This window comes from Aphelocoma coerulescens, chromosome 4, assembly GCF_041296385.1.
Source record: "Aphelocoma coerulescens isolate FSJ_1873_10779 chromosome 4, UR_Acoe_1.0, whole genome shotgun sequence".
Classification (NCBI taxonomy): domain Eukaryota; kingdom Metazoa; phylum Chordata; class Aves; order Passeriformes; family Corvidae; genus Aphelocoma; species Aphelocoma coerulescens.
In genome coordinates this window covers 32,987,177-33,011,738 of record NC_091017.1, presented here as the reverse complement: position 1 = coordinate 33,011,738, position 24,562 = coordinate 32,987,177, and the positions used below count along the sequence as shown (strand labels likewise).

The following is a 24,562-nucleotide window of genomic DNA, read 5'->3' as shown; positions in this document are numbered from 1 at the left end:
GGGAGATTGATCCTACTTATTTTCAACCCACTCACAGGCTGCTTGACTGTCACTTACTAACTTTATTTCCAAGTGATATGGCTGTGGGAAACACTACCAAAAGAAGCAGTCTAAACACTGGACTACTTAATATCCAGAAGGACCAAATTCATTCACACAAACATCCTGAAGTACAGTTTTTCATTACTGCTGTTTAAAACCCTTGTGTTGTCTACTAGCAATGTCTGGACAGCCTTGTCAGTGCTTCTGTTTTACATAGGAATATTTCAGGGTTTTCCCCATCTAGCCAGTGTTACAGACTGTAATACAGATGTGAAGTTTGAGACTTTGAACCTTGCTGGCACTCCATCTGAATGGGAAGGGTTGCATGTAGAAGAAAGAATGAATGCTGAGGGATGTTTTACTGTGATATTCTAACTCGTTACATTTAGCTTTTGTAATTTTTATGGCTAGGGAGTTACTCAGGTTACTCTTAGTCTAAGCATGCCTTTAGGCTGTGAAAATAGAAATGTCCTGCTTTTGTACACTCCCAATAGGTCAGAAGTTGGGTTAATTCTAAAAAGTATCTAGTCTCCTTCCGAAATCCTTGGGGTGCAGTTTCACAATTGCCCTGAGCTGAACTAAGCCTGTGTTGGTCCAAGAAGGAAAGGACTCATTCTCTCCTTTGGGCTGCTGTCAGTGCTCATGTGGTTAGTTGGATCAGAAGGCTGGTCTCCAGGGAAAAAATAGCTATGTCTTCACAGATGAAGCAGGTTCAGTATAGGGGAGAGGGTGATTTCTTGCAAGTTCCACAATCAGTCAATAGCAGAACTGGAAGCAGGGGCTCCGAGTTGTGGCTTTTCTTGTTATCTTAAAAGCGGGGTCATGTGACGCCATATTTTTCATTCCAAGAGCTAAATTTTGGACTCATTCACTCGGTGCAATCCAACAGGTTAAATATAGATTGAAACGGGTGAAACTTGAGATTGGAATCTATTGATGTGTCTTTGTTTATCACGTGTTTCTCATCAGCACGTGCTTTCACATCAGAGCTATTGCTTCTAGGAGTAGAATAAGCTGGAGCAATTTTGTGCAGCATGTTTCTTTGGTAGCTTCTTTGCCACAATAAATCATTATGCTTAACTTTTAATTTGCAATGTTAGTTTTCACCCTGCTCAGTTTATACTTACCTGTAAATGAGAAAAAAAAGAATCACAGATAGAGCAGAGGAATAAATGGCAGATGGGTTCAGCATAGTTTTTGGCAGTTAGGGATCACAGGAGTATCTGGAGCCTGTTCCTGGGGGTGTTTGTTTTAATGTTGCCAATTCATCACTTTTGTGTTGGGTATTTTTGGCTATTCATCTCACAGTATCGCAGTAAAGAGTTACTGTGAAGGGTGCATCCTAGTCAGTCTCCTAGATCCCTTATTCCTAAATAGAGAAGAGGGATTTGTTTTAATAAAAGAGTTCTCTGTTAGTGGTTTCTGCAAAGGGAATTCTGAAGGTCTGTTTGCTCTGGTGCCCTGAACAACTCCTTCCGTTGTCTGGGCTGCTCTCCAGTGCTTATTCTAATTCATAATGGAAAATAACGCTGCAAATGAGATGGCTGTTGAAAGAATAAAGAGAAAAAGGCTCACCCTCTGTCTTCACTGAAAGAATTTCACTGCTTCTTTGGGCATCTTGTGTACATGAGCAAGTTTCACCATCCCATCATCTTTCAGAATAGACTCCTATGGAAAGTACTGACAAGCATCCAGACACATGGCCACACTCCTTGTGCATTAGGAGAATTATCTGGGACATGAATAACCATGATAGACATTAGTTCTTAAAAAGGTGGTTTCAGGAAGGACACAATTGCACATCACTTTTTTTAAAGTCAAATTAATCAGTCATGGTTATAATTCTGCTTCTTTATGATTTTTTTTTCTCCCCTCTATGACAAACAGCAGATGAAATTCATCTGGTAGCTGGGAAGGAGGGCTGGGAGAGAATTCTTTCCAAAGGTATTTGTAATGTTCTCAAAGAAAACAGACAAGGCGGAGGAGCTGCTAAGGGAAGCCTATAGGATATGTGAGGAGGCAGACTCAGCAGGTTGTAAACTTCCAATGCTGAAATAGTAATTGTTAGGTTCTCTCTGAAAGAATTTCATGTTGATATTTTAACAGTGTTGGAGCTTTGGTTTATTTCCCTAAGGACTTATGTAGGTTTCTGTCTAGGCTCAGTATCTAAATTTTCCTTTGCCTTTGGAATTTGAGTGGGAGAGCTCAGTTTGCAGTTACATTGTGTTCGTTTCCATGGCCTCTTACTCTGATGTGCACAAAAGAGAAGAGGTTGTTATTTCGTTCTTTTTTTTGTTCTCTTTTTCTGTACTGCTCACCTACTTTATAATTTCATTGTAAGTTATTCTTTGGTGTCTTTGTTATTTATTCTAGTATAGGGAATCAGTTACCTTAAGTAGCAGCATCTGATTTGGCAGGTTGAACATTGAAATGATTGATCAAGTACTCTTTTAAAACATGTTACAGTTGCATTCTTACTACATCATGGGGGTAAGGTATTCCTAGTGAGGCCTGTCACATTGAAAATTTCTTCCTCTTTACTGTATTTCAGTAGAAAGTACAGTATAATGTGCAGTTTGCACAGCTGTACTTCAGACTCTGATCCTGTCATTTGTGAAAGATTGCATTTCTGATTTTGCTACAAAATTTCTCTTTTCAAAAGTGGTATTTTGCTCAATGCAGGCATCACCATTTGAATTTAAGCCATGTTTACATAGAGTTTGTCCTAGTTTTGGCCATCTGTGACAAATCACAGGCTCAACTGAGCTAGTATTAGCCCTTAGTGTAGACAAGGATGAGCTGCTTTTTCATCTGTTGCAGCTACTTCAGCTTCAAGAAGAGAACTAATATTCAGTGATACGAAAAGTCATGTTGCGTGTTTCCTTGGAGGCTACAACCAAGGCAGGTCACCAGCAGGTCTCTTTGTGCCATAGGAGGGTCCCTTGGTACAGAGGACTGAAATTAGACCATGCACCCCTATATGTGGAAAGTATTCATAGAAGTATGGTCTTTATGCTTAGCTGCATCTTAATCTTGGGAGCATTGTTACAAGAGGCTTGTCATCTGAGTATGGTGAACTTTGCCATCTCCTGAGGCTTGAGGCAAAGGTTGACTTCTAATTAAAGAGAAGGTCCAAATCTAATCAGGGTGTTCCAACCACATGCAATAATTACTTTGTTAAATCTCTCTTTTAATCTATAGCATAATATCTGGTTGAAGCAAAAGAAGTACCTCAGTGATGTCACGTTTTTATTAGGCAATACTTTAGCTTGGAATAAATGCTTAGTAAAAAGAAACAGCTTTAGTTTCTTTTTCTTTAGTTTCTATTTCATGTCATTGGACTTCTGCTTCCCCAATACCTCGCACACCAGTATCTGTTATCTAGTATTAGAACCTGAAAGGAGGTTGTAGAAGTGAGAGGACTAGAGGAAGTGGCCTTAAGCTGAGACAGGGGACATTCAGATTAGATATTATAAAAAAAAATTTTGCTGTTATGGTGGTCAGGCATTGGAATAGGTTGCCTGAGGAGCTGATAGAGTCACCATCCCTGGAGGTGGTCAAGAGATGTCTGGATCTGGTGCTGGGTGATACAGTTTAATGTTTTAGTGGTTCAGGGATTACAATGGTAGTGCTGGGTTGACAGTTGAACTTGATGATCTTAAAGGTCTTTTCCAACCTTGACGATTTTATGGTTCCATTAATACAGTATTAGTTCAAACTATACTAATATAATTTTGTGGTTGGACCAGGTCAGGAACTTTCTTTCCTCTCCCAAAAGCACATTTTCTTTGGGCAACTGTTTTTAAAACTATTGTGTTGTTTTATTGCCTTGTTTCCACAGCCCCTTCTAAAATAACAGGTCCATGAATAGCTAAAAGCATGTAGTGCTCCTGATGGGTGAAGGTCAGACAACTAGGAAGAAAGAGAACAGTATCGTGGGACAAGTACATTAATGACAGCTGCAGGAGAGGCTTTCTCACCACACCTTACTGGTGTATAGGACAAAAGATTATTTGCTTTACTGTTCAGTCTGTCTTCTTCCTTCTAAGGCTGTTGACAAGGAAATGAGTTCTGTTAAATGAACTTTTTACAGTGTGAACTAGAAATGCTTTCTGTTAATAACAGTATTTATTTTTTCCATCAAAGACAGATCTGAAATGACAACACAGTTCTCTGGTGCAACTTGAAGCCGTATCTTCTTGTCCTTTTGCTTGTTATTTGGCAGAAGAGGCAGACCCCCACCTTGATACAACCTATTTTCATGTGGTTGTAGAGAGCAATAAGGTCTCTCATGAGCTTCTTTTTCTCCAGGCTAAACACCCCCAGCTCCCTCAGCTGCTTGTTACAAGACTTGTGCACCAGGCCCTTCACCAGTTTCGTTGCCCTTCTCTTGACACTCTCCAGCACCTTCAATGTCCATAGTGAGAGGCCCAAAACTAAACACGGGATTTGAGGTGTGGCCTTACCAGTGCCATGTACAGGGGACAATTGCTGCCCTGGTCCTGCTGGCCACACTGTTTTTGGTACAAGCCAGGGTGCCATTGGCCTTTTCGGCCGCCTGGACGTATGCTGGCTCATGTTTAGACACTATCAACCAGCATCCCCAGGCCCTTTTCAACCAGTTTTCCAATCACTCTTTCCTCAGTCTGTAGCAATGCCTGGAGTTGTTGTGACCCAGGTGAAGGACCCTGCTCAAGCAGGGCCATCCTAGAGCACATCATGTGGATTGTGTCCAGATGGTTCTTGAGTATATCCAGCGAGGGAGACTCCACAACCTCTCTGGATAATTTGGCAGAGTCACCTGCACAGTAAAAAAGTTCTTTTTCATGTTCAGGTGGAACTTCCTGTGCATCACTTTATGCCCCTTCCCTCCTGACCTATTGCTTGGCACCATTGAGCAGTTTGGCTCCGTCCTCTTGTCTCCCTCCTCTCAGATACTTACTGACATTGACGAGGTCCCCACTCAGTTTTCTTGAGGCTGAACAGGCCCAACTCTCTCAGCCTGTTGTCTTAAGGGAGATGCTGCAGTCTTACTATCTTTGTTGTCCTCCTCTGGACCTGCTTCTGGAGCTCCATGTCTCTCCTGTGCTAAGGAGTCCAGAACTGGACACAGCAGTCCAGCTGTGGCTGTACCAGGGCTGAGCAGAGGGGTAGGATCACCTCCCTTGCCCTGCTGGCAGTGCTCTCTGAGAGAAGTGATACTTTGTATTTATTACATAAAACAGTGGGTTTTTATTAGTTTTTATTTTAATTCATATAGAGTTTTAGCATCTACAGTGTGTTGTGGCAAGCAGTGCCAAAGCTTAACCTCACACTGTGCGTTGAAAAGTCTCTCTGGGTCTTTTGAGCTTGCTGTTAACTAGTTTTATATAATGTTTTCTACATTCTGTAGTGTAAGAGACTGAGCTGTCATTCCCGATAGCTTTGTTGCTTCTTGAGAAAGTTAAAATGTTGTTGTTCTGATTTTAAATAGATCATGTCAATCAATTAGGTGGTCTTAAAGAAAAGGTCACTATTACTTTTGGAGGCCCAGAGGCATGTCAGCAAGGGGAGAGAAGGTTGACTGATATGAGAAAAAGGACGGGAATGATTTACTGCCTTTGGAATTAAGAGCATCACTGAGAGTGGAGATTAAATAAATTACCTGCTTATGTTATCTGAATCCAGGGCCTTTAAGTTGCACTGGAGACCAAAAAAAAAGTACTATTTATTTTCTGGTCCTGTCCTTGTAAAGATTATGGATCATTTTCAGGTGGAACTTGAACTTTTAAGGGGTTAGAGGTCAGAGATGAAGTGGTTGTTACAAGAGAAGGATAACCCCACTGGTTCCTGTTTTTTCTGGGGTTTTTTTTGGTTGCCGGAATAAGCTCATCTTTGTGGCTGTTTAATTTCCTCTGCCTAATTTACCTGATGACATATGGTGCATTGGTTGAAGTGCATGGAAGAACATGTGATACAGCTATGTGTTTGGGGGACACTTACAGGCGAGGGAAGGGCATTGATATCTGTGGCTGTGAAATGTTTTGGAGAGGTATTTCTTATGGCTGTTGCTCTGACAAGGTCCGGTTCAATCTGTTCTACGAGGTGTTTGTTTCTGAAGCTAAATTTAGTTGAGTGGCAAAAAGTGATGATAGTGATTATTTCTTCCAAGTTGTAATCATCCATTAGAGACTGCAGTATTTACTGACTTGCCATATAATTTGAGGTTCGTGATGTTGTAAGACAGCCAGGATATATGATTGAGGGTGGAGGAAGTTCTTTTTGTCTTATAGTATGTTTGCATGGTGACTTGCTCAAAGATGAGATCTCTGGAGAAATGTCCCCGGAGGTTAAAGGCCTTCTCTCGGTTGCTGAGGTAGGTATTTTGTTCTTACAGCAAATTCAGTGCTGTTCCTCCCTAACAGGATTTTGCAGTTGGATAGATGCAGGTTTTGTAGGCATCAGAATGATCTAAAAAATTTCTTTGGCTCTGTTGGTCAATGCTTCTATTTCACTCTTGAAAAATAATTTGAGTATGTGTAAACTTGAATGCTTTTCCCCAGCTTGGGCTAGCAAAGGTATTAACTTTACCTATACACTATACCTTACCAACATTCTTGTAGAATCAGAATTAAAAGACTTGAAAAATAATCTTTGATGCATATCTTTTTGGAATGGTTGACCTTAATCTCAGAGTTGCTCGATCTCTGTGAATGTATAAAAAGGACTGAAGTTTAAGATCATGTTTAAACTCAGAGGTATAACACTGCAGACCTACAGATACGTGAATGTATGGTTTGTTGTTGTGTAGTGCAAATTTCTGTTGAATAATTTTCTGTATTTTGTAACCAAAAGCTCTGTCAATATCTGTGGCATAGAAGAAAAGGAAGCATTTCAGTAAAGGCAAGGGAAAAGTGTTCAGGAAAATATGCCATTTCTCTGACTGAGCTGCATGCAGGGCACCTTCTGGAAAGACAGGTCCAATGAAGGGTGTGGTTATGAGATTTTATTTGACAATTTCTGTGCACTGTGCATTCTGTAAGGGCCACTGTTACAAGTTCATGGATCTCATATATTGTAGGGTGTAACTGGGTGAGTCAGCAGTACATTGCAACAAGATGTGATCATGCATGAAGACAGTTTTACTTTTGTGAGATTTTAATGTAAGAGGGTTGAAAATTAGTGTTTCTGCTCTTTGTTAAATGATTTGTTTTGTTTGTAAGTACAAACGGCCTGTTTGAAGCCAGTATGTTTCTTTATATGGACGACCTTGTATTCTTAAACACATCTTTTGGCTGTTGGTTCACATTTGTGTTGTAGACAGGGTTCTGGGGTTTTGTTTCTCATTTTTAAGTGCTGAGTTAAAGCTTCACTATGTTTGGTGCATATGTATTAATATTTCTGTCTTGTAGGCTGTCCCTTCACAACAAATACCTTTGCTCTCAACACACATCTATAATTAAAACAATAAGGAAATTCCCTTTGTTTCCTCACTCAGCTAAAGGTTAAACTCCAGCACATTTCATACTGCTTATTTGACTCGGCTGGCCTATGAAAAAGTTGAATTCAGCTGAAGGAGCACAGAAATCCTATGGCATGGGACTTGTCTAATACCTTAGCATTGGCAATTGTCATACTTTGAAATTCTCAAAGGCGCTCAAATGATTTTTTGGCACTGAGGTCACACCAGTACTGAACTCTTCTCATAATCCCAGTTCTGTGGGTTAGGTTGAACTTTACATTTTAGATCCCAAACATCTGTCTTTTGTATTACAGTGCTGGAATCAGGCCGCTGATCTTTGACTAGGCAGGATCCAGATACTATTTCAACTGCTGAGTGTAGAACCTATTTGGTAGTGTTCCTGGGCAGTGAGACTCAATAAGTCACCTGTCAGAGGCCTTAGTTGCCTCAAGATTCCCTAGAAACTCCTTCTGTACACTCTAGTTTCCTCTCAAAGGATGCACAGTGGTTGAAGCAAATGAGCATATATTTTACAGATTATTTTTACAGAGGAAACAAACATATCTAGGCAAAATAAGAAACATCTATACCTTGTTCCCTTGGTCTGATTACTGCTGTGATGTCTTTGAAGTCTGTATACTTGCAAGCACCTGAGCTTTCTCCACTGGATTTCTCACCTCCAGCGTATGCATCATCTGGGTGCTGCTGAGTTCTTGCCCTTGCAGTCAACATCCTTTTGTTCCTGCTTGTTCTTCTCTGGAGCAGTGCTCTTCTGTGTTTCTATTCTGAAGCTTCTCTATTTTCAAAAGTCCAGCTGAAATATGCCCATTTTTTATTTTCTTTGGGTGATTTCCCCACCCATTCTCTATTTTCTCTTTGCTGATCTGCAGATAACTGATTTAGTAGGGATTTAAGATACTCACTGCTATAAAAGAAGTGTTATCTATTTTGTTATAGTCATTATTAATGTTTCTAGTCAGATGAGAGCATACCACTTTTTCCCTTTACAAAACTTTAAAGATAATCTTGCCACTATACTCGTGTGTTCTATGAAATATAGAAACTATTTGAAGAAAATCTAATATTCATACTTTATAATAGTTAAAGCCCTGTAAAGTTATCTTGAATCCTGTGGATCCAGATTTACTGGTTTTCTTTATGCCTTTGTCCTGCTCATCCTTCATGATTAAACCAGATCTTATTCATCTGTGATGTCAATTACAAAGGTTGTGGAGCTCATTTAGCCGCCAGGTTATATTTGATGTACGGAGATGTATGAAGCAAGCAGAATGTCCTGTCAGTGGCTAGAGAAGGCTTTGATTTACTGACTGAAATGCAACTGCAAATAGTTGAATCAAAAAACCATTCTTCAGAAATAGGCTTTGTTTTGTACTCTTTAGCTGTAAAAGTAGGCCACTGTCATCTTTCCCCATGTGCAAATGCAGAAACGCTATAGACTTTAATGGTAAAGTATTTCCATCAGCAGAAGCTGCACTTTACTAAATTGTTCTGTTTGAAAGCGCTGGTTCTTCCCTTCTGTTTTTTAACTGTTACTTTTGTGTCTGAATATAATGCTGGCTGGGCCCAAGTATCCTGTCCTTATCACTGTAACAATTCAGTGATACTTTCATTTACATTTACAGTGCTACATTGCTATTATTAAAATTATAGGTGTTTTCTACTCCTGGAATTATTTACCACCAAGATTAAATTGCCATTAATCATAAATACTATTTACTGTTTTTAATCAAAACATACTAGCAGGCTTATCATTACAGTGAGTGTGATATGTTGATAGATGGCGTACCGGGGAGTCTTTTTAGCTGTTACAGGAGGGTCAAAGTCTTCTTGTAGCATACATTTTATTGGGAGCTGAAATCAGTCAGTGTACAATGAAGAGCTGAGAATGACTTGAATCATGCTCTAAGGATTTGCCTTTCTGGAATGGTTGTGTTTATACAGTCATCTTGAGGTTAGGGGCAGTTCAGCTCAGGTTGTTGACTGAAAGAAAATGCTATAGGAAATCTAGCTAGTAGGTCTGTAGCTCAGGATCAGGAAAGAATTAGTTCAGAGTGTACACAAGACAAGTGACTCAGATTCACAAAAAATGTGGGAGTTGTTTCAGCTTCAAGGTCTAAGCTGGACATTATTAAATGTTGAAGCTTTTGTAACCTCATGACTTGTAGGCTGCTGTGAGAATTGAAGTGTGAAATGTTATCATCTGCTGCCATGATTTGCTTTGACTTCCTGCCTGTGTTCTGCCTTAAAATTGAAGGTTTAGTTGCTAAAATACAATCCCAAAGTATGACAGTGACAAGCACATGAATATGTAATAAGTGATTGAAGAAACAGCTAGAGAGCAATTCCTGAAAGGATTTCCCTATGCTGATCAACGTGAGCTGTTTTAATTAGTGGAGCAGCTGGATTTTAGCTGCTGCTTAACTACATCCTCACTCGTCCAGACAGTGGGAAGTCGTGGTTGTGGCATTCATTAAGTGATGCAGAAGTAGACATCCTCAGCATATTGATGAGGATTGAATTGTCACTGGACTTAATTGCTGGTTCAGGATTTCTTGCTTTTGGAGCTGGACCCAAGAGAGAAGTAAAGTTGTGTGGGGATAAGTCTTAATTTCTGGATGACCTTATCTATACTATTGAGCGTGTGATTTCTTAGGTGACTAGGTCATTTTTAGCCTCCTCTCCCCACAGGCCAGGACAATACTCCATGATCTAGCAGAGAACATGCAAGTGTTCATTTACAGAAAGACTGTGGGGACAGGCTGCTGCCAACTGTATTTTTTCTGGTGCTTATCTGATCTCCTAGTGAGCCAATATGGATGACCAGCACTAACAGGAAAAAAAAAGAAAGAGTGGATCAGCTGATACTGAAGGATGAGAACAGCTGATGTGAGGTATAGCCAGCATTTGGTGATTTACTGTCAGATTAGTGGCAGAGTCATGGACTTAAGGTTTTCGTGAGTGGAGGCTGAGCTGCTTACCCCAAGGACTGCTGCTGGCCTCCCCGTCTGTCCACTCCCATCGCTTCTTTGGTGCCATCCTAAGGCTTGTGTGGCTCTGCAGCCAGCTGGAGCAGTTGGCCTGTCTGGCTGAAAATTAATCAGGGTATTTGGGATGGGATTCTTTGTTGTTAACAAAATCACATGGCTGATCCAGCAGATTTGTGGCCATGCCAGCACCAACACAAGAGAGCTGGTGGAAATGGTGAGTGTGAGGAAGGCGGGAGTACTGACTGTGCAGTGTCTGCTTCTCTGGCACTGATGGGGAAAGTGCACCTGGATTCCACGTGCCGTGTCAGCTCATTTACACTATCAGCTGGAGGACTGAGGCTCCTCAGCAATGGAGGCATTGAAGGGGTTGACCACTGTGGGTGCATTTGCTGTGTAAATTCACTTCCACAGGATTAATACAATTCTGTCCACTGCACCCACATCATGAATTTGGGATAGTTGTGAATCTTCTGTTTTAGCTTTAGCAGCTTTTTGGTAGAACAAGTAAGTCTGTCTTTGGCCTGCAGGTGGTGGTAAATCTGATCTTTTGCACCACCCCAAATTTAGCTATAAAATTATTGGCATCTTTCTGTAATTTGGTCTGCAGTGAAATAATTTAGGTGACATTTAAAACATTTAGTGCTTGGAATAGTATCTTTTAATAAGTTTTTAGAGTGTTGCACTGTAGTGCACTGGCTGTTATAAAGAAGGCATGATTTCTAAAGTAACTGAGAGGAATATATGATGCTTTTTTATTAAACTAGTGGTTTGCCTTACAGTAATTTCAGCATGAGCTATTTTTAAATTCTTAGTTCACATTCCAAGAAGTCACAAGACATTAAAAATAGCAGCATTTTAATTATTTTTACTCTGTGTGTGAGTATAAGGCAGGGTCAATGACCATCAGAATTAGATATGCATTTAACTTTTACACAGGTATGTGAACCTAAGGACTGATACTTTATGAAAAGCTTCATATAACGTGACATAAAGGATAAATGTTGAGACTTTGGAATAGATGCTTCAGAATATTAACTTTTTAGAACAAGTGATCATTTTTTTTCATAACTTTTGTTGGTTCCTTTTTCCCTCTAGACTTTTATGTATGTCTAGAGTGATGTGTGAAAGAAGTGCAGTCAGTTTTCCTGTAGAATATTCATTGTTATGTCAGTTTAGATAAATAAACTAAAGGTCCTGGTTCTGATAAAGGGAACAGGCAATGTGGAGGGCTGCTCAGTTCCTGCTGAGAATCCCATGCAAACCAATAGGAGGGTGTAAAAGTAGATGAAGAAGAGATGCTGAGACAGGCTAGTAGCTTGGGATGTCTTTTGTATCCCAAGCAGTATCACAACCTTTAGAACAGAAGACTGTAGATAGCTGGGGGAGACCATCCCCAGATGGCTCACAGGCAGGAGGGGGACTGTCACAAGACAGTCCTGCCTGTGATCTCCAGAGGCAGGTAAAATCCATCAATTCTCTGCCTGTTTGCACTCAGCAACCAAGCTGTCTCACCATCGGCTGACTTGTGGGAACGTGTCTGTGAGGTGCCATCCCAGGCTGGAGGCTCTGCTGCTCCTGAACCAGCTAAAGGACCAGGTGGGTGAAAAGATAGCCCAGAACCTCCAGGCCTCTTGGTTTAGGTAGCTGTCCTGCTCTGGGCAGACACAACTCCCTGCCTGCTCGTTTGGAGATGGCTGTGTGATTTGAGCTTTATTCCACTTAAACGGCACCTTCCCTCCTCTGCTCTGTGGGGGCTGTCGAGGTGAGTGACGCTCACACAGGTGCTGTGTTGGGTCAGGAGTCACCCTGCAGGAGCAACCTTTTGAGAAACCTGGTAGCTGGACTGAAGTTGTGTTTGAAGAGAGACAGTGCTCAGTCAAGGAAGTGTCAAAGCAGAGCCCCTAATGAGGGAGAAACCATGGTTTATGCACAGCAAGTGCACTTACTTCACGGAACAGATTACAGCTCTTTGCCTGGTCTACCTTGTGGCAGTTTTATTTCCCTAGTGCACAGATATGCTTTTGAAGCGTTTTCCTCAAGTATTTATATTTAGAAAACCTGTCCTTGAAACCCAGAGTAGAGCCTGCCAGAAAGAGTGAGTAGGTGTTTAACAACTTCAAACACACCACTCCAGGTTCTTTATCTTTCAGAAATGGTGACCCATGGGACCCTTTTCATATTGCTGCCGACTTGAAGTACCCAACTGCTTTCAGCATAGCAGGCACAGCAACTTACAGATCCCCTCTGAACTTATTGAGTGGGTTTTTCTGGGTGCAAAGAGGACCAGACAGAAGTGGGTTTTGAGGGGCTGGTAGGGGAAGCTCATCAAAGCTATTGCCTTAGCTGGAAATGAAACAAAGTTTGTGCTTTAAATTAACAGTTAGCAAGGTCTTCTAGGATAAATGTGCCGATGTCAGAGGAGTTGCTCTGGTTGTCCATTCCTGCATGCTAAACTGGGGGGGGATGGATGAATAGTTTGCATCTTTACTTATTCCATATTAGATATTACTGTGGTGTTGTTGCTAATGTTTATAAGATTCTTTAATACTTTGAAACTTCCTGCTGTCTGCACTGTTTTCTTCCAGCAGTATGAGTTTGGACTTTGCTTGTGTACGTTGCAGGGCGGCACAGGAGCTGCTGTCTCCCATCCCCACAGCTACTTACTGTCACACTGTCCCCTTGGGTGTTCTCATGTAACTGTGGGAGGAGTCGCATTTTGGATGGATTAATTTTTCCTTGGCATGTGCATTTGTGAACACTTTCTCTGCCTTCTGGTTCATTGCTGTGCCTTATGAACAGGAGGAGGAGGTGGGAAAGAGGCAAGGACCATGCAGTACAGTAATTGCTGCAGCTCCTACCTCATCAAATAGTAGAATTAAATTTGATTTGGTTATGTTAATTATTTGGATGGCTTGAGAGAAAACATGTCATTAACTGTGGAGCAGAGGAGGTTATTAGTAACCTTATCACTTCTCTCCTTGCAAGACAGAGTAAGAGACCAGAAATTGCTTCCTATGGAGGAAGGAGGGGCAGGTTCAGCATAAAGTATGGGTAAAATCACCAGCTGCCCCAAGAACAGCATCTTATTTAAATTACTGGGGTTTAGTAAATAATAAAGTTATGAAGTTTGCAGTTCATTTACCGGGCTTCATGGGGGAAAAAAAAAATAATGTGTCCACTCTCACTTCCATGTTTTTCAAGGGCTTACATAATTGTAAGCTAGATGTGAATCAAGCTCTCCTGGGGGTAGGAAATGTGGTGCTTTGCCAAAAGGTTGTTGATGAGTGACCTGTTAATGGAAAGTGGAAAAGAAAAACTGTCTTCTAACAGCTTGTTTTGCCTGTAAGCTCATAAATTTTCGGATAGAACCATGTTATCCTGTGTTCTAGATTACAGATAGTTGCATATTTGAGCTGCCTTGCTGCCCTTGATATAGCCATACTTCAACTTCACTAGGATGGTTTCATGAGGTTTTACTTTTTGTTCTTTGCATTTTGATTTTAAAAATGTTTTTTATATATCCTTTTTGTTCTCATGCCATATGGAAAGCTTGAACTTGTGTCTACATGATGACTCCTATGATTTCTAGCCAAAAGTACTTGCTTTTATATGAAAGTGCTTCTCAGATTCTGAGGCAAATTGCAATGGGTCAAAGGGCTTTTGCCAGTGGAAGAAAGAACTCGTTCGGTTTTGTTCTTATTGATACTTGAATATGCATACTTCACAGATTTCCTAATTTCTGCCTATAAAACTTAAGTAAATCCTGAATTCTTGGTATAGAAAGTTATGGCTGCTCCAGAAGATTTCAGATTCATGTTCCTAGACTTCTGTCTCCTTCCTGTCTGATAATAAATATGGTTAAACCCCTAAAGATTGTAGTTATTCACAGAAATGAAAGCTAAAGAATAAAGCTTCAAAAATGAAAATCCAAAAGAAAGAGACTTGAGATACAAGGAACTAAGAAAAGAGTCTGGGGTACATCTGTGAGGAACACACAACTAAAAGTGTTTCTTAAAGATAAGGCTGTATTATGATGGGACACTTTGAAGGAAAATTAGAACCCTTTTCTGCTAAAAATGCACAGTGAAATATGACTGATAGAAATGTTTTCTAAAGCAGCTTTGCAAGCAGTGTGGATTGGGGCCAAGCCACGTTTGAACTGTTTCTGAAACCAGACAAATAGGCATTGTTTATCCTAGACTAGCCAGACTGTTTCAGATAACAGTTCCGTCAGAGCAACATTCATTTCTAGTCTTAATTAGTTTCCAGAATGATTGTAGAGAGAGGACATTTTTCATCCACATCCTTTCTGACTGTCTCTTTCTTCTCTCCTCCGAATCCCCCTACTCTTCATCGCACTGGATTAATTGCAGCCATCATGTGCATGTGGAGCTAAACTGAGCCCTGGCAGAGTTGGTGTGCTGCACACCAGCAGAGCGAGGGCAGACTTAAAGTGCTAATGCACTCCCTGTACTAACATTCCTGCTGTTCTACTGCTGATGAAGTCTGGTGCTGGAAGGTTTCTGGAAAAGGCTTGATTAGTATACCTTTGTCTTGTTGTTAAGATACTGTATTAATTTGAACCAGATATAGTTTATTTATTTCAGCCTTTAAAATGTCTATTCAGCACTTCCAGAGGCTTCTCACCAATAGATATTCTTTATTTCTGGCATTTAAAAGAGAAAAAAGAGGAAAACCCCTTCTTATCTGAACTGAGTGATTGTTTTGTTTGTTTGTGTTGTCTTAATTCCTCTGTATCTTAGCACAAAGTGGAAGATTATTAATACCATGTTTTTCAAGTTGCAGCATTTCTAAAAGTGATAATCCTAAACTAGATTTGATTTTTACCTGCAAAAATAGTAGGGACTGCTGTATCTGTTATAAGGCATTCAGAAGAGAGGCATCAGAAACCTTAGTCTTACTAAGAAAACAGATGAGTTGGCAAAGAGAAACATTTTTCTGTCCTTGTGTTATCAACAAATATTTGGTCATGTTGTCTTCCTAACCCCACCCACCAAGTTATTACTGAAAAATGTTATCTCAACTGGAAGGGAAGACAAGTTGTTAAGTAATTGTTAACAATATTTAGCAAAAGGGTTGTAAGTTTTTACTTCACTGTGTAAATTTTATTTATTTACGAGAATGTTAAGTCTTTAAATGCTTATAATCTGCGAATATGCACGCCCACATGAGACAGAATGTGAACTTCAAGACAGGATTGAGAGAAATAATGGATTTAATAATTGGGTTTCTATCTTTGCAGAGTCTTGAAGCCAAGCTGTAACCTGGTTTTCATTAGAAGGGGTTGGGTATGGTTGTATAGTCCAGGAGTTTTGCACAAATTTCTGTACGGTAACAACGTAAGGGAAAAAAATGGGCTTGGCAAACCCTTTACAATATATGGGGAATTTTTGCATTATGTTACTTAGTTGTTTTCTCTTTGAGACATTAACCACGTTTTAATTTTTTTTTCTTCAATAAGCCAAGGACCGTTGTCATCCATAAGAGCAGCAATCAAGAGATGTAAGTTTACTTTTCCTTTTTGAGAACTATAATATTGTAAGATTGCTACATCTTTATTTTTAGTAACTGTTTAACTTGGTATGTGAAAACAAAGTAGCTGTAAGTAAGCAGTAAGCTGAGGGGCTGTAATTTCTCTCTTTCTTTTTAGACCAACTTTTTGTTCCTTCTTTCCAGTTACTAACACTTTCTTATTTATGCATTAATGCATCTGTGCACAGATGTGATCCATCTCTGAAGAGCTTGGGTTAGACACGCCCAATTTTTAGTTCATTTGACAAAATAGAAGATTGTTTTATTTTAGTAGAAATCTGCAGCAACTGGTTTTTCACTGTACTGGGAACAGAATTAGACTCATGTACTGGGCTTGTTTTGGGAAATAAAAGATTGATTATTAATCTTGAATGAAAGTCCGAACTCTTCTTCCCTGATTTCAGCTTTCAAGCCCTTTTCCCCTATCCCTGCTCATGATGTTTCCAGGCAGAGAATTTCTTCAGATGCATCTTTCAAAGTATTTTATGCTGTCACTTTCTTCCATTTTTCAGTTTTATTTCCTTTCTGCCCATGACTTTAATTTCATATTAATGAAACAACCCCCAGGATTCTACTATGAGGAAAAATAAATTAGTGTATGTAGTACTGATTTGTTTTTCCTGGACCTATTAGTCAGGGACTCATTAGTGTGGATTAGATTGGAGGTAGTGAAAGGGCATCATGAAAGCTTTTCTCAGAGCAAGTCTGCATGATATGGTAGTTAAAATGCAACACTTCATTTGTGCTGTTGCTGCCACAGATGGAAACTGGAAAACAGAGAGCACCACATCACAGAGGGCCTTTTGTGGTGGAGTCAGAATTGATTTACACTGCCTAAGCCCCAGTACCTTGCCAAACTGAGAAATCATCTAAGAGATCACTAAGCATTCAATATCTCTGTTTTTGAAAATGTAGTAGCAAGTGATTCTTTGTTTTGAGGCATATCACGTAAAAATCTAGTCAAGAAGCTATGGCTTATGTTATTTACTTACTAATATTAACATGTGAATAACTATGATGAAATATAAGTACCATGTGAATTATTCAGATAATAAGCTAGCAAAATAATATCCATGTACATAGCAAGGCACTGTATATAAAACTGTAGTTCTTTGTATGCCAGTACCCAGTGCTGTTAGGATCGACCTATATTAAAATGGATGCTGAATATTCCTAACTCCCCTTGCCATTAATCTGGAAAAAGTATGGTGTTCTCTGGACAAGTGTAGTCCCCTAGCAGAGTTAGAAACCTGTCTTTCTTAATCCCAGATTCTCTGGGCTCTTGTTCTCAAATTTTCAAGAAACATGGTAAGTATGTACAGGGTTTCAACTTACCCACCTGAGGACAATGCTATGTGTCACTTTGTTTTGATAAGTTTCACCCTGTCTCATGGCCAAAGAGAAAGAGGGTTTATTTTCCTTTGTCACCCTGACCACAACTCCAGATAGAAAGATGGTGTAATTTTCAGCTGTTTGACTGCTCCATAGGGTTCAGAAAAGTGAGCCCAATGGAACCTGAAGGAAGCAAGCGTGTGAACATGAGATCTGCTCAGGAGTAACCTTTTGATTTCAACTCTTAAAAAGTTACCCCAGGATCTTTAATGATGGTCTCAGGCCTGGACACATCACTCTTAGCCAGCTCCCACTGAAATCAGGGAAATTATTTCCATTGATGCCAGCACAGCAACATGCAGAACAATGCCAAAGAAAGTAGAAAGAGGCAAGCCAGATGCTGCAGCAGTGAGACAAAAGGGAACAATGTTTTCACTCACTTCCCCACTCTTCCAGACCAGGGTATTGTTAGGGAGCAGGGCTACAGAAGCAAGTCTCTTATCCTACAATGTTGGAAGACTCTGTGGGCTTGCTCTGTTCTCCTTCTGTCCTAAGCAAATACAAGGCTGAAGGAAGGATGTGTAACAGCTTGTATACACTCTGAGGCTGTGGCTTTCCATTTGGCAGTTTTGCAGCCATTTTTGGCTGTGGGTTTTGTTTGTTTTTAATTTTGTTTGTTTTGCTTGGGGACTTCCTAGGTTCTTTTGGCTCCCACTTTTTCCCAACCAGATCAATTCCATGACCTCATTCTCTTCCCCATCTGCACAAACATTTGGGCTGGCATAATGCAGGGAATGGTGCAGAGGCAGGAACATACAGCCCAAGGAAAGGTGTAGGAAGGAGTGAAGTGCCTTCATAAATCATGATTGTCAAATTTGGATAAAACTACAGGCTTACTCTAAGGGTGTAGTTATGAAGATTTTATTCAGCAGCAGTGCCAGCCTCTGTGGTGCCTAACAGTTAGATCAGCTGTGAAAAGGGTGTAAAGGACTACTCTGGGGGTGGGAAGAGGAATCCCTGTTACCGCCCGAGGTTATTTTTTTATCAGTTCTCTCCCTGAAGTTGTACAAAGAAGCACTGGAGCCAGGAAACAGAGGCAGGAAAGTGACTGCTGTTGGGGGTAGCATGTTCCTTCCCCTGTGCTGCTGGTGGTCTGAGCCCAAGGTGAGCAGGTTCAGGGAGGTAAACTGAGACAAAAACTGTACAGACAGTGGTTATTTTTTTATCACTGTGAATTCGCTGTGGGGTCACATGAGTGCTAACGTTCATTCAAGGGGAATCAAAAATCCATGTCTGGAAGGGGAATTGGGCATCACCATCTCTTTAGCTACATTCAAGCATTAAATCAGCCCAGCTGTAATGTCAGACAACCTAATATTTCCCTGAAGTGCCTGGTAACAGAACCAGAAAAGGAACAAGACCTCCCCCTTGTGCCAAGAAACAGTTTGGGAGAAAACTCTCTTACTTCAGAGATGCATGAAAAATTCGAGTTAGTTTGAACCTCCACATCTACAGAAATAGTCTAATCAGATGTTGGGTGAAATCAAGGCTCTTTTTTCTGATGTTGGTTTGAGGATTATCTGATTATTTTAGTTTTCCCTGAAGTAGGACCTCAGTCATGTAACACCTTTGATATTGCAAAGACCTCAGTCGTGGCCTCTTTCATGGGACCGTTCTGTCAGTTCTTCAAACTGCATCACTTTGTAGGTAAGGGAGGGAGTGTTTGCCCACCCTTGAGGCTTTCCTTGAGAATTGTAATGAATAACCTTTATTCCTAGGCATCTATATAGTGAAACAAATAACTTCTCAGTCTTAATAGTCTCCATATTTCATAGGTTTTGTAGAAGTGTCTGGCCTGGTTTTAGAAAGCATTGAAAGAAGGTGTGTTTTTAAATATTAGCACATGTCCTTGTTGTAGAAAGGCGTGGCCTATTAGAGACTATCTTTCCAATCTTTAATGCAAAATTAAACTTGCTTTTTAAACACTCTGCAACAACAAAACTGTTCAGTATTTCTTACAGATTTGCTAATGGAAGCATGGAAATATTGGTATGCAGTTTGTACATTGTGGAGGCCCTCAGTGCTCACAACAGAACCTTATTTATCTCTGAGCCGATCCTTGAATTATCTTCAGTTGTCTTTGTATTGCCTTAAAAGGTTGCCTGAAAGACTGTAATTTCTATCCCAGCTCTCTTCCAAAGGCTCAAATCTGCATGTCAGACTTCTGTTGCCACCAGCTTGTCTGTAGCATCAAAGTTTATGGGTCTGTGATATAATGGTGGTTGTACTTACACAGGCATTTTGATCCCATAGCTTAAAATGCCCCCTGCACCATAACCTGTATGTATTTCAAATACAAATAACGTATTAAGTACACTTAAAAAGTAGGACCCAGAGAAGGAACAGTAGCAGAAAAAAATTTAAACATAAGTATGCAGAACAAATAGAGTACCCTGGGCCTCTGCACATTTAAAAATAATTGGAAAAAGCCCATTAAATAGTTCTTCTGAGAAATCTGTACAAAAGAGGAATCTATAGGTCACTGAGCTGCCCTCTATTTACAGTATTACCGTTAATCCTTTATGCTATACTAGGTTAAACACATTTAGATGCCTCATTGACACTAACAGAAATAAATAGCGACAATTGTAGGAGTTGATTTGATTCCCCCCCCCGCCCTACACAAGACCAATAAAACTATAAGATTAAAAAGTGAGGGGTTTGTGCACTGAGTTTCCTCTCCTACCCCTTCTGAAGCTACTTTGCTTGTTTTACTTAAATACCCCTAAGCATAAGCTTCTGGAAATGTTAGTGATTCTCACCCTGAGCATTTCTTGTTGAAGTTGAGAAACCAACTGTTTTCAGCTGTTAGTGTATAAACTAGCACTAAAATACATTTCCATTGACTCCCCTGATGGAAGAGGGGTTTTTTAGATCTTAAAACTGTCATCATTTGAAATCTGAGGGAAAAATTAATAGTATGCTTTTTCAAGGCAGTCCACAAAGGGAATGAAGAATGGACTTAAAGGATCGAAAGACCACAAGGCCAGAAAAATGGCTGCAGGTTTTTTTCTTGTGTTTTTTTTCAAGTCAGGTGTGTACTATATTTTAAAAAATCATGTCTTTTTTCATGCACTTTTAAATTTAAACTCATTTATTTGAAATGGTGAAGGAATAAAAGCTGTGCAAGTCTGGGGACAAGAATTATTCAGAAAGTTTATATTCTCTTTTCCCTAGCATTTGTGGAATACCTGAGAGCAGAAGATGTAGTAGCTTTCACCTCTGTTTCTACTGTGGATTTAAATCCTCTTAAGAGCTTCCAAAACAAAATATGTTCTAAAAGTGTGCTTGTAAAAAAATGTGACAGCAAAAATAGAGGAGATTTTGACAGAAGAAGGGAAGACCTTTGTCAGTGTCATTAAAAAATAAATGTTTATACTAAATGTTTATACACATGGAAGTAACTTGATTCCATAAATGCCTGAGAGATTTTTTTTTCCAGAAAAATGAGTACATTCTGAAAATATATGGTGGCTTGGACATTAGTCCTTTTAAAGAGACATGTTTATATATGTATCGACTGGTAAAATTAGTTCTATATAAATATTTTAAATGTGTTGTTTTCAAGAGAGTTTATTTGTTTACTTAAACTTTGGAGCTTGATGGATTACGTAGATACCTCGCTGGGGTTTTTTTGCCTATGTTAAGAAAGGAAAAAGGTCTTTCAGGCTTTTTTTAGGTTTTTCCTGTTTGTTTTAATAACTTTGATAAATAGAAGCACATTTAGAGTCTCACAGGAGGAAATAGCTTGTAGAATTTATCTAAAAATGAAGAAATAGTGAAGTAAGGCGACAGGTTTATCGATTCAGTTTTACGTGCCTCATTAATTAGCTTTTGTTTCTCCTGCCTTTATCATTGGTATTCGGCTATAACCCAAGCAGTTGTGTTGAATACAACAAGAGAACACTTTCTTCCATCGTCTTTGCAAAAATAATCTTGGTTTTGATTGGTTTGACTCAGTTTGGGGTTTTTCTCCTCTAGTGCGTGTGTTAGATCAGTGCTGTGTTGCGATCTCTGGAGAAGAAAGTGAAGGCAAGGTGTTTATTTACTTAGTCAAACAATTTTTACAGAACTGATTTAGATGTGAAATCATGCCCAAAGCTTTGAGGTGTGCCTGTTACTGGGATCAACCTGCCCACCCATACCTCTGTGGTAGGTGAGGGTATGAATTATGGGATCCCAACTTCTTTGCACCTATATCAAGTTCTCAGTGTAACTCATTATTTTTGGAAGGGAGAAAAGGCAGATCCAAATGAACCCAAATTTTAAACTAGAAAAAGCATTCAAAGAGATTTGATTTCCCTCTCCTCATTCCCACGGTGGTTCCTTGTTGAGCCATAACTGTGGACACTTCCATGTTCAGTTATATTCTTCATGGTTAATTTATTGCAAGGAAAACTTCTGAACGGCCGCTGTTAAAATCAGCATGTGACTAGAAATAAAAAGCACTTTTATTTTAATATTTTAAGACACTATATTGTGAATAGACATTACAGTTTTCTCCTTACAACACTGGCACATGCACTATCCTTGCATGACTAACCCATTTGATCATGGCTTCTGGCACTCTGAAGCCTCGGTTTGTTCTCCTTCACCTCCTCTTTGTCTTCTGTAACCCCTTCTTTTTTTCCTCTAGCACTCATGAATAGTGCACATCCAAAATGCCCTGTCGAAGAGGTATGTCTGACACAACACTCTGCGACTCTTCAATCAAGTATGCTTTGCTGATTTCGGCTAATGATGCTGTGATGTTACACAATAAGATGCTACCACTTCCTTAAATTGCACTTGCTATGCAAAAAAATTTTCCCTTGGATAATTTGTTTTTCTCTCTAAAGAAATCCAAATGGAAGTACAATGTGGCCATTGAAAAAAATTATTTGAATGTAAATATGACAAAATCAGAAAAATGAAGAGGTCAGGATTTGCTTATTTTATGTAACTTGAAACAAATGGTTTGGAAAAAAAAAAGAAAAGAAATGTTTCTGACTCTTAATCCACAAGAGATTTCAACTTCAGCAAATATCTAGCTGAGAACATTTAATATTTTCTTTTTCCATGAAGGAGGGTGAAATATCTTTTTAGGTTCTGTGCCTTAGTACCTTTCCCTTCTATAAAACAAACAGAAAGAGACATTAAATAAGATTAAAGAGGACATCTCAGAAATCATTCGTCAAAAGGAAAAGCCAGATATGTTTAACACTTCTTTTTGTTTAATTCCTGTATCGTTTTAATGAAAGGAAAAGAAGTTTCAACTCTAGGGTCCCCACAATGCAGAATATAGGAAGGTGTGGGAACAAAGAAGACAGGGGACAGGACCATCTCTCTTGGTGGTAACTTGGACACAGAGAGACTTAAAATTATTACAAAACTGGTCTGGATATTTTTAAAACTTCTCATATTTAATACAAATAATTTTTTTTAAACTTGGCCAGTCTTAAAATCTGGGATTTAGGATCAGATAACTCTATGTTCTCCATTTCATTAATAGTGGATTGGTAAGGGCTCTGCTATTATCCTCATATTGGTGTGACAGTATATTTTAACCTCTTCAAAACTTTTGTTTCTTTTCTTCAAATAGCTTCTCGGACCTCTAGCCATAGTGATCAACAGAGGGATAGAAGGTATGATGCTGCTATTTATATTGCAATTACATGTTACTGTAAAACTTGTTGGATTGTTTCACAGTATTACTTTTAATGTCTTTCTCCTCTAATTTGTTTCTTTTCCTTCTCTCTATCCTTCATATGTTTAAAAGTAGTCTTGGAAAAAAATAGAAATACTTTGATTTTTAAAGTGCAATAGGTTAAGAGTTTGAGGAATTCTCTCATCAACTTTTGTATGTGTCCTCAAAAAGGGAATGCAACCAACCATCAAACCTCTGCAGAACTGTTTTATTTTCCTGACATCTATGTATGGGATCACTTCACAGTGAAAATAAGCACACTTTCAAGCCTCCTTTCAGTTTCTCAAAGGGTATTGAGAAAGGAGGTCACCAACCTGGATGGCTGGTGAACTGAGTCTGCCATTATTTTAGATGTGAAGGAACTGTACTCCTCTTTTTTTAAATTGTTTTTTAAATAGTTTTAGAAGTTATGCTTCTGCAGCTCTATTTCTGTCAGCAGACAGAAGCTTCTGTAAGCAGATGCTTTATCTACTCACAAAAGTCCCTTTTCAAAGTGTTGTGTGAGATTCTGGATGGATCTGTGTGCTCCAGGGACCATGGCCTGGGAGCATGGGCCAGCCGTGCAGCTGATGCTCTGAAACAGCTGGCACAGTAATAAACCAGGAGTGCTACCTGTGGGTCCTTCACTGTCATGGAAGTCCCTGTAGTACTGGATGATGGAAGCAAATAGGCCCTGTCCCAAAGGCTTTGTGGGGCTTGTTCTGCCCCACTTTGACACCCTGGAAGTTTTCTCATGAGGTCTGAGGATACACAGATTTTTCGGTATCCAGCCAAGAAGCAGTTTTAACTACCCTACTGCTTTCAGATTGTAGCAGGGCAAGGGCAAACACATGATTAGTTCTGTTTATCTCTTGAAGACTAGGACTTCTGCCATCTAATTGAGTTACACTTGTGTTTAGCTACTTTAAGCATATAAATTATTTCACTGAAGACAATAAACCTACTTTTTGGCTGAGGCATTTAAATAGGTGCTTTGAATGGAAGCCTAAGTGTTTGTTAGAAAGGTCAGGTAAGTTCCGTTGAAATCATGGAAAGACACCTTTGGTTAAATCAAAAAGACCTGATCTATTTTGATTTCCCATTCTGGGAAAATCTTGAACTGTTATACTTAAAAGAACTATTTTTAAATGTTTTAGGTAATTATTCCCCTTTGCCTTCATTTCCAGGCGTCCTGAAATTACAATAGTTGCTGCTGAACCCCTCCGGCCATCCTCCTGGTTTCCAGGTGCAAGTCCTGTCACTCCTCAAGGATTAGGATTCCCTTCTGCTTCATCTCATGCTCAGTGGAGGAGAAATGAGCATCTTCCAGCTGAGGTGAGCATGAATTTACATGAGGCATGTTTGATTTACAAAGGTAAAAAGCTCATTAGGTTAGAAAGGAACAGTTTTTGCTTGCTCAGACTTTCATCACATTGAATAGAAGGCTATGACGGTGTTCTC

At 39.6% G+C, this 24,562-nt stretch overlaps 1 protein-coding gene across 5 annotated transcripts in view; it reads left to right on the top strand.

The window, feature by feature from the left end:
- Positions 1-24,562, top strand: part of SH3D19 (SH3 domain containing 19) — an 84,889-nt gene that overhangs the window by 25,198 nt on the left and 35,129 nt on the right. For 2 of the 5 annotated variants that reach the window (XM_069013468.1, XM_069013467.1), the window contains exons 3-5: positions 15,974-16,014; positions 23,018-23,060; positions 24,289-24,436. In XM_069013468.1, coding sequence (XP_068869569.1) covers positions 15,974-16,014; positions 23,018-23,060; positions 24,289-24,436 — 232 coding nt within the window. Of the gene's footprint in view, positions 1-6,225; positions 6,398-15,973; positions 16,015-22,072; positions 22,114-23,017; positions 23,061-24,288; positions 24,437-24,562 lie in introns of those variants that run through there. The other 3 variants (XM_069013471.1, XM_069013470.1, XM_069013469.1) reach the window with 3 other exon arrangements.